Here is a 9,589-nt window from a genome sequence, read left to right as displayed (position 1 = left end):
TACCCTGTTCACTCGAGTGAATATGGGATATATCGTTTGGCGAAGGAAAAGTTAGGATAACTTTTAAGTTCCCAGCTCTGTTTAGGAGTAGATGTTTGCATCTGAAATGGTACCCTATTCGCTATATAGTGCACTACTTTTGACTAGAGCCTGCATTGGGGACTTTCATTAAAAAATATAGCACAATAGGATGCCATTCTGGATGCAATCTATGACTGAGGAAGTTTTCCCCTACATGCAAGTTAGTCAGCCACTAAGGCTAAGGTCAGGGGGCCTTGCTTGCACGTCAGAGCACTAAAAATATCCTCTCAATTTGATGCCTGTCCAGTTATACAATCTGTGCCCCCGACCGACGACTCTCGTCAGGCTCCCAGAATTAAACTTCGAGCATTGGGTTCTATTTGTTTCCTCCAACTGTTGACAACAGGAAACACACAAAAGGCTACACTTGTTGACTTTTAGAGAGAGTACAGTAAAGGACTTCAATTAAATCTCTTGGTATGTTGTTCTTTGACCAGAATTCTAATTCTAACTGTTGCCAGTGCATGTTAGCTATTTAAATAATGCCTAAAATGCACATTAACAAAAATGTGCCATAGATACCCGTCTTACGACATTGTCTTTGTGGCACGTTGGAAGGAAATAGCTCCAAATCAAAACATTATTTTTTTATTTTTAAGGGAATGGATCCTGTGTGAAAGCAAGAAGCTATTGTGATAAACATGGCGTCTCACAGCTCCAAGAGGTGTGCGACTGTGAAGAAAAAGTTTGTTCCTAAGACGAAGCCACCTGAACCTGTGGTGGAATACGTTACACCTGGGGGCTATGAGCTGGAGAAGATCCTTAACCGTGACTGCATGGAGTACACTCACATCAACCAGGTCTGGCCCAACGTCTGGATTGGAGATGAGTAAGTTAGGCAGTCGGTGTTCTGTAAGAGATCAAATTAAACATAAAGTAGTCTGTTTGTTCTATAATGCCAACTCATTGTCACTCATTTTCATGTCAAATGTTTGGCTTGACATTTCCCTAAGGAGTTGGCAAGAGACCAGAAACCATAGATATAGGACCTACATACAGTATATTGTCTATGGCCAGCCAGGCTATTATTTACCTTAAGTGTTATATCTGTTCAGTACATAATTATAAGTTTCCTACTGCCTGATGTATCAACTGTTTGAGTACACCCTTTGTCTCCTACCTGCAGTACAGGTCCCTGCATCCTTAGCCAGGAGTCCAATCTATTTGTGCTCTTGCCAATTCCATTTGATCATTGTAAACAGTTGGCATGATAGCACAAACTGACTGGCACTCAGGTTAGTAAATCCTTACATTGACAGAGAGAGTGCCAAAGATAAATACAACCTGAAGAAATTGGGCATGACCCACATCCTGAATGCAGCAGAGGGGACGTGGAATAATGTGGACACGGGAGCGGAGTACTACAGCGACATGGACGTGGTCTACTATGGGGTCGTGGCGGAGGATACTCCAACCTTTGACCTTAGCCAGTACTTCTTTTCTGCAGCCCAGTTCATCGACCAAACACTCAACATACCTGAAAGTAAGTTAGTCCTAGTTTGAGTGACATTTTAATACAACTTAAATGAATAAGCAATTATAAGTGCTTATAAATGCTTTATAATGCATGGACACAAATGCTTTGAAATGTTAAGGTTATTAATGCTTATTCATTAAAGTAATTATACAGGGGGTACCATTCCATTCTAATAACAAACACCTCCTTCCAGTCATGTTTTTCTATGCATTTCCATTAGATAAGCTGCTGGTGCACTGTGTGATGGGGAGAAGTCGGTCAGCCACCCTGTTCCTGGCCTACCTGATGATCTGTAAGAACATGACGGTGGTGGATGCCGTGGACCACGTGAAGCGACGCAGGCGTATCATCCCCAACTGGGGCTTCCTGAAACAGCTCAGGCAGCTGGACACTTACCTCTTAGAACAGAGGGACGAAGTGACGACTGACAAGGGAAAAGGAGAAGAAAAGGACAAGGAAAGAGAGGAGGATGAATAGAAGGATCAAATGTGATCGATGCACCCTGAGAAAAGGGAAATGTGTTTAATTTCGATCATTTGGTTCCACAAGAAATGTGTACAGTGAAAAAAATTGTCAAACAAGTAGGTTTCCTAGTACTTCAAAAACACTGTACTCCAATTGTACTTCAAATTTAAAAGAGTTAAAGTGGAAATCCACAGTTCAAACAATAAAGCAATAACAAAGCAACACTTCTGCCACTTGTTTTGGTAAACTGCTAAGGGAAGGGGCTCGAGAAATTTGAACACTCAAATTCATAGACAAGAGCTACAGAGCTGCTATCTAAATTTGATCACTTTGTCGTAAATAATTTTCCTGCACAGCAGGAAATGCAAATTGTAAAGGCATCTAGTCAGTAATTTCCACTAACATTTCAGACTTGATTTTCCCTAACCAAAAAAAGGATCAACCTCTACAAAAATGTCCATTAATTAAAATCCACATAATTCACATTTCCTGTTGCTGCAGGATTATTTTCCTGTGAGAAGCAGGGTCAGATGAAGATCTTGTCTCCATACACGTATACTGACAGACCATCCATGAAATCAGAACGAGTTTTAACCATGTTTTGAAGCGGTATTAACATTGACTTTTGTTTACAAACATTTGGAGTAAAACATGCTTATATTTTGGGTTGTAATTGGGTACAACTAAGGTCATGAGGCATTTAAGTTATATTATTCAATAATCCATGGCTATACATTACACAGTGAAAAAATGTATGCATCAACTGCAGATTGCCCCTTTAAACTAAATGCTCAAGTTTTATAAATAAGACATTACCTTGGCTTTGAAGTCTGTCGAACATTTTGAACTTCAAATCTCCCAATTAATCTGAAGTTAAGTCAGTTGTCAATGGAATTAAATCAACGGAGTAAAATTGTGTGCATGATCAATCCTAACTTATTTTATGCTAAAATATACACCATTATTAAGTAACTGACAAAGGAGAAAGGCATCAATAAAAGACTGCTTGTTTGTGCACATTTACAGTGGGAGACATGGCTCTCACCCTACCAGCCATTCTGTACAGGTAGAAAGGCTACAAAAGAGTAATATAGACAAAAACACATGCAATCCGTTAGCTTAGTTTGGTCTAGTCACATCCTCTAGTCTTATCTACTTTATAAAATATAAATCCAACATTTTATAAAGATAGAAAAAAAAATCTACAGATGGAATGAAAATGTTACTTTTTAAAGGCTTTATGTAAAATATCGACTTTGGACTAAATGTATATTTCTTTATTATTAATAATAATCATCAATCATTTAGTTGTTTTTTTTAAATTCCGCCACATTTCGACATTTGTACACCTCTTTGAAATGTTTTAGAATCAGAGTCAGGGTACAAACACTGAGATATGCTTAGTTATCTTGACAGAAATCAGTCTTCTGTGTTATAAAACAGAAAGCTGCCTCAAGGAAGGACATCTGTTACAAAAGACTTCAGAATTATACATACATAGCAATGAAACCTCTCAAACATACAGAAGAACAGGACTAAAGAAGTTTACACTTTTTTTTTTACATTATTAGAATTAACAAAATATAGTTTCATCTTTCTCCCCCGCCCTGTGAGAGGGGGAACCTAATAAAGGCCAAAATATATTTAGAATGGCTTGCTATTAAGCACAACACTTGTACAGTACTACTCAATGCACTGTTACTAACGGAGACTGGAGACCGAAGCATGCTTTACAAAATAAGTACAATAATTTAAATATACAAAGGCATGAGTATAGTACAAACTAATCGTCAGCACTGTTAGACAGGTACACTGAACAGGTTCTAGGAATATCCACTTGTTTAAGTCTGTTTGTAGCAGGCACATTAGATGGCTTAGTTTGAGGCTGCTACATAACTACACTCACTCCCGGTGATGAAGTCTCTTCCCAGTCTCCTTCCCCCTCTACCCTAAGGAGTGACCAGGGAGACTAATACTAATTAAATACATTTTTATCTTCATGACGTAAGGCTTAGAACCTAAAAGAACACAAATCTGTTAGGAACAAAAATACTTTGACATAGATAGTAGCTTGTTGTAAAAAGTTTGCTTGTTGATGAAACTTTTTGCATTCTTTCCAAGTGCTGGTTTTTAAGTAACTATAAACAAAATGAAAACAAAGAAACAAACATTATCAACAAACAAAAAAAGGCCAAATTTGTGCATCTAGGACTCATAGTAATAATAATGCACATTTGTGTGATTTAAACATCCAGTCAGATTGATTCAGTTTGTTTGTCATTAGCTACGGTTTCGTTAACCGTTAGGTTAGTAACCATGGGTTACCGTCTGATGAAAGGCCCTTTGAGTGTCTGCTTGGACATGGGTCCGGTGTTGGTCATGTATCCGTGCTGACCAGCTGAAGAGTACATGTTGCTGTGCGGCGGAGCCTGCATGGGTTGCTGGGGGTATGGCTGTGTTCCCATCATGCCCATCTGCATAGAGGCGTACTGGGCCCCGGGCGACTGGTTCATGTAGGCCGCAGTCATCTGGTGGCCCGACATCTGGTTGCTGTGGTAACCACCGTTGGCCGCCATCATGGTTGGCCCCTGGGTTGTGACGTGGTAGCCGTTCATGGCGTGGTTGATGGAGGCAGAGGGCATGTTCATGGAGTTGACACTAACAGCATGGTTGTAGGGATTACCAGGGGCCGGCATGATGTTGACCGTGCCCATGTTCATGCCCCTTGGCATGGCTGCCAGCGTCCGGGATGAGGGGGCTTGCATGGTGACTGTCTGGGGGGGCCCACGGGTGTGACTGTACATCTGCTGCTGGTGGTGGGGGTGGGAGGAGAGACCAGAGGCTGCTGACTTGGAGCGCATGGCAATGTGTGTGGGGCCCTTGGGTCCCCCGGGGGCCATCTGAGCCTGTAGAGTCCACTGGGAGGTAGGGATGTTGGGGATGCCCATGGTGTTGCGCTGCAGCATCATCTGTGGGGAGCTGAGGGGGTGGGAAGAGGTCAGAGGGGGGGTCATGGTGGCCTGCACCTGGACCTGGGGGCCACCGGGGTGAGGAGAGACCCCATGGGGGCGAGGGTGGCCGGGGTGGGGGGACTGGGACAGAGACACCAGGCCAGAGTGCTGCGAGTGTGATGACAGGGAGGTACTGTTTGCATAGGATGTGATAGGGTGGGCGTGGGAGGCAGAGTGGTTAAAAGGCAGAGAGTGAGGGTGGTCTATGAGGGTGTTGGTCAGCTGCTGCAGTTTGGCCAGGCTGAAGGTGGCCGAGGGCTGGGAGTAATGACCGCTGCCATAGCCCTCCTGGTTCATCCTCTCATAGATGCTGCTCAGGTTGGGGTTGCCTGACTCAGGGATGTCAGCTAGCTGAATGGGCGCCGTGAAGTTGGTAGGCATGCCACACTGTGTCATGGCCGGTTGCTGACTGTGGCTGTGTTGATTGTGAAGGCTGTGTTGACTGTGTTGATTGTGAAGGCTGTGTTGACCGTGTTGATTGTGAAGGCTGTGTTGACCGTGTTGATTGTGTTGATTGTGAAGGCTGTGTTGACTGTGAAGGATGTGTTGATTGTGATGTACACCATGTGGCTGACTGTGTGCAGGGTGTGTGTGTGGGTTGTGTTGCGTTATCTGGCTGTGTTGATTGTGTGGAGCGCTGTGAGGCTGATTATGTTGCGGATGCTGATTATGTGGAGTGATAGTTTGCCTAGTATGGCCATGGGGATTGTGTATGATTGTTTGACTGTGACTGTGCTGGCTGTGTTGACTGTGACTGTGCTGACCATTACTCGGTGGTCTCTCCACCACCACCACACAGCCCTGTGGTGACTTGACGTTGCAGTGCTGCGGGGAGCTCAGGCTATTCTGCTGAATCATGCCACAGCTTCCAGGGTTTACACCCCCCATTTGCTGGCTGACGGCACAGCTGCTCTGCACCAGGCCACTGGGGGGGAGGGGGCCGTAGGAACAGCTGTTCTGAGGGGGGCCCCCAGGTCCGCCCGGACCCCCGGCACCGCCACAGATGCTGCCCCCCAGTGTGGAGTCGTAGGAGCTGGGGTTCTCATAGTTCTCTGTGGTGCTCTCGATGGAGCCCAGGTCGCTGAAGCCGCTGTCCACCACCTGCTGGGATGAGTGGTCCGACACCGACGGCACGTCCATCATGGGGCTGGTCTCCATGTTGTGAAGGGAGGAGGGGACTGAGATGGAGGCTCCGCCGCTGGAGCCGTGGTCAGGGCTGATCTGGGTGTAACCTCCTCCTGCGCCACTTCCTCCACTGCTGCTGCCTCTGCTACTCTCCAGGATGGACAACGCTGGGCTGCTGACAGAGCGCACCGACTGGCTGGGGTGGGAGTGGGCCGAGGACAGGGGGCTGCTGTGGTCCAACTGGGGGCAGCCTTCGTCCAGCGAAGTTAGGGTGTGAGGGGGGCTATGGGGGACCATAGGGTGGGTCTGCAGGCTGTGGCTCGCCTCCTGGTGGAACACCGAGCTGGAGCTGTCCTGCAGTGTCTCTGTGTCGCGCTCTGTCTCCTGGGTGAGGCTCTGCACGGCCTGGGCTGTCTCTCGGTCCTCCTCTCGATCCCCCTCTCGATCCTCCTCTCGGTCTCTCAGCACAGCAGAAGGACTCAGAGCAGCAAGCCTCTCTCTATCCCTTTCTGTCTGCTGGGGCTGGCGTCGAGCCTCCTGACTGCTACTCTCCTCTGACTCGGAGTCAACGGGGTGGTCAGAGTCTACTGCTGCTACTGTGGTTGGTGCCTGTTCCTGGATACCATCTCTTTTCTCGTCTCCAGTGTTGGCCGGCCGCTCCTCCTCACGCCTATAGTCCATCCCTTCAGACCCCTCCTGACGTCGTTCAGAATCCTTATTGTTGTCATTTGGATGTAAAAAAGTCAGGGTGGTGCAGGACTCCGCGTCAGGAGGCTCCTGACAAGGCTCTGGCTCTTGCTTCCGCTCTTCTTTCTCTGGCTCTGCCGTCGACTCCATGCGACTCTCGTCTTCATCGTCCGCGTCCAGGTGAGTGGTCTCTTCGTCTTCATCATCCTCGGCTGATCTTTCAGTGCTGTGGTCCAGCTGTTTGGATGGAGAAGGAGCTTGAGAGTCCCCGTGCTCACTGGCTTGTGGGTCCTCCTCCGGTGGTTCGTCACGGATGGGGGATCTGACGGGAGAACACATAGCGGAGCCAACAGGAGAGAAGACAGGGGAGCTAGCTCTAGAGGCCATAGGGGAGGCTACTGGAGAAGAGGCCATAGGAGAAGTCACAGGAGATACCCCAGGGGAGCTCAGTTTACTAGGACTCTCTTCCTCCATGGGAATGTGGGGCTCTGAGGGCAGGCGCTTGTCCATAACTGTGTCACGACTGACCAGGTCTCTGCCAGAGTCTGACTCCTCCTCCGTGATGGTCGAGGCCTTGTCCTGGTCCTCCGGCTCCTCCTTGGGCTCCTCGGCCTGGATGTGGGGTTCCTCGGCCTCCAGCGGCGTCTCGGGGGGAGTGTACAGGTTCAGCTTGAAACCCATCTTCCTCTCTTTCTTCAGACGCCATTTTGGAGGCCCCCGTTTCACTCCTTTGGGCCAGCCCTTCTTGCGCTTAACCGTTCGAGGCCTGCCCGGTTTCTTTGACAGGACACCGGCTACTAGAAGAAAGAAAAGAACATCAGTGATTTGAGCAAATTGATGTTGTGATGTTAAGATTTAAAGGGATGTATGCTGTCCATTTTAACTTACAACTTAAAATACAGCTTCTTAAAAACATCTGAAGGATTTAGTTACCTTCATTCCAGTGTTCACGATTGTCTCTATCCGTGGTTTTCTCCAGCCGCGGACGACCTCTGCGTCTCTTCACTGGTTTCCTCAGCCCCTCCTCCTCCATCTCGCCCACCCTGCAGGTCCTCTCCAGCAGGGGCATGGGCCTCTCGTCCTCAGAGTTGTCAAACGGTTCGTTCAGAACCTCCGTCGTCTCAGAGATGGTCTCTGTCGTCACACTGCTATTAATCCTTCTTCTCTTGCGACCTCTCTTCTTGAGCATGACAGCTCTCTCAGCTCTCTCTCTCTGGAACACAAATCAAATGTTAAACTTTAGGGCCGTTTTCTCGGACACAGATTAAGCTTAGTCCTGGACTAAACTTCCTTTCCATTTCTGAGCACAACTGCTCTCCAAGACAGACAAAACAGATGGGTGGAAAAAAAAGGTTAAAATCAACATAATACTTCCTCTCTAAACTCTTTCTGCAGTTTAATAGCTACAGAGAGAGACACTCAAGGCCCTGGTAAAATGTCTGCAGGGAGGACCGGGCCTCATTGTAAACTTTTGTTCTGAATGTAAAATGCTCAAACCACACAATGTGAGCATTGAATGCTTGAGCAACTCTTTCCCACAGATGAAGGCTGACTGGTTTAGAGAACCACAAATGAGACAGGCAGAGTTAACTCAGACCACATTCTACATATGCTCCAGTTTGCATATGCTACCAGTGGGTATTACAAGGATGTCACTTTCTTTTTGTGGTAGAGATTAAACCCAGTGAGGACTATGAAAGCAATCCTGTAACAAATTCACTAATTAACTGCAACAACCATCAGCAGGCAGTCTTATCTAGAGGACATATTCCTGCTGTGTGAAATAGAGCTGGTTCCTAACTTCTAGACCACAATCTGTTGTAATATCATCTTCACCACGAGGGAGCAGTGGCCTATCGACAACACAGATGTGAAAACCATGGAAGGATTTAAATTAGCCATGACCACTGACAATAGAACAAGGTTCAGTCTGGCTGCCTTAGCCATGACCACTGACAATAGAACAAGGTTCAGTCTGTCTGCCTTAGCCATGACCACTGACAATAGAACAAGGTTCAGTCTGTCTGCCTTAGCCATGACCACTGACAATAGAACAAGGTTCAGTCTGTCTGCCTTAGCCATGACCACTGACAATAGAACAAGGTTCAGTCTGGCTGCCTTAGCCATGACCACTGACAATAGAACAAGGTTCAGTCTGTCTGCCTTAACCATGACAATAGAACAAGGTTCAGTCTGTCTGCCTTAACCATGACCACTGACAATAGAACAAGGTTCAGTCTGGCTGCCTTAGCCATGACCACTGACAATAGAACAAGGTTCAGTCTGTCTGCCTTAACCATGACCACTGACAATAGAACAAGGTTCAGTCTGTCTGCCTTAGCCATGACCACTGACAATAGAACAAGGTTCAGTCTGTCTGCCTTAGCCATGACCACTGACAATAGAACAAGGTTCAGTCTGTCTGCCTTAGCCATGACCACTGACAATAGAACAAGGTTCAGTCTGTCTGCTTTAGCCATGACCACTGACAATAGAACAAGGTTCAGTCTGTCTGCCTTAGCCATGACCACTGACAATAGAACAAGGTTCAGTCTGTCTGCCTTAGCCATGACCACTGACAATAGAACAAGGTTCAGTCTGTCTGCCTTAGCCATGACCACTGACAATAGAACAAGGTTCAGTCTGTCTGCCTTAGCCATGGCCACTGACAATAGAACAAGGTTCAGTCTGTCTGCCTTAGCCATGACCACTGACAATAGAACAAGGTTCAGTCTGTCTGCCT

The 9,589-nt window shown here is 46.8% G+C and overlaps 2 protein-coding genes across 7 annotated transcripts in view; one reads left to right on the top strand and one right to left on the bottom strand.

Moving 5' to 3' along the window:
• The first annotated feature begins 326 nt into the window (after positions 1-326).
• On the top strand, positions 327-2,044 carry LOC139381174 (dual specificity phosphatase 29). Its single transcript, XM_071124564.1, has 4 exons — positions 327-498; positions 681-910; positions 1,341-1,564; positions 1,779-2,044. Exons 2-4 carry the CDS (start codon positions 723-725, stop codon positions 2,033-2,035), a joined length of 669 nt encoding a protein of 222 aa, XP_070980665.1. The 5' UTR covers positions 327-498; positions 681-722; the 3' UTR covers positions 2,036-2,044.
• The window catches only part of LOC139381172 (K(lysine) acetyltransferase 6B), a 38,633-nt gene continuing 31,076 nt past the window's right edge, over positions 2,033-9,589 (bottom strand). For 5 of the 6 annotated variants that reach the window (XM_071124557.1, XM_071124560.1, XM_071124559.1 and 2 more), the window contains 2 exons: positions 7,780-8,059; positions 2,033-7,643 (listed from right to left, as the gene is read on the bottom strand). In XM_071124557.1, coding sequence (XP_070980658.1) covers positions 4,345-7,643; positions 7,780-8,059 — 3,579 coding nt within the window. In that variant the 3' untranslated portion in view covers positions 2,033-4,344. The remainder of the gene's footprint in view (positions 7,644-7,779; positions 8,060-9,589) is intronic. The other variant, XM_071124558.1, reaches the window with a different exon arrangement.

Source organism: Oncorhynchus clarkii, chromosome 23, assembly GCF_045791955.1.
Source record: "Oncorhynchus clarkii lewisi isolate Uvic-CL-2024 chromosome 23, UVic_Ocla_1.0, whole genome shotgun sequence".
Lineage (NCBI taxonomy): Eukaryota > Metazoa > Chordata > Actinopteri > Salmoniformes > Salmonidae > Oncorhynchus > Oncorhynchus clarkii.
This window is presented reverse-complemented; position numbering and strand designations above follow the sequence as displayed.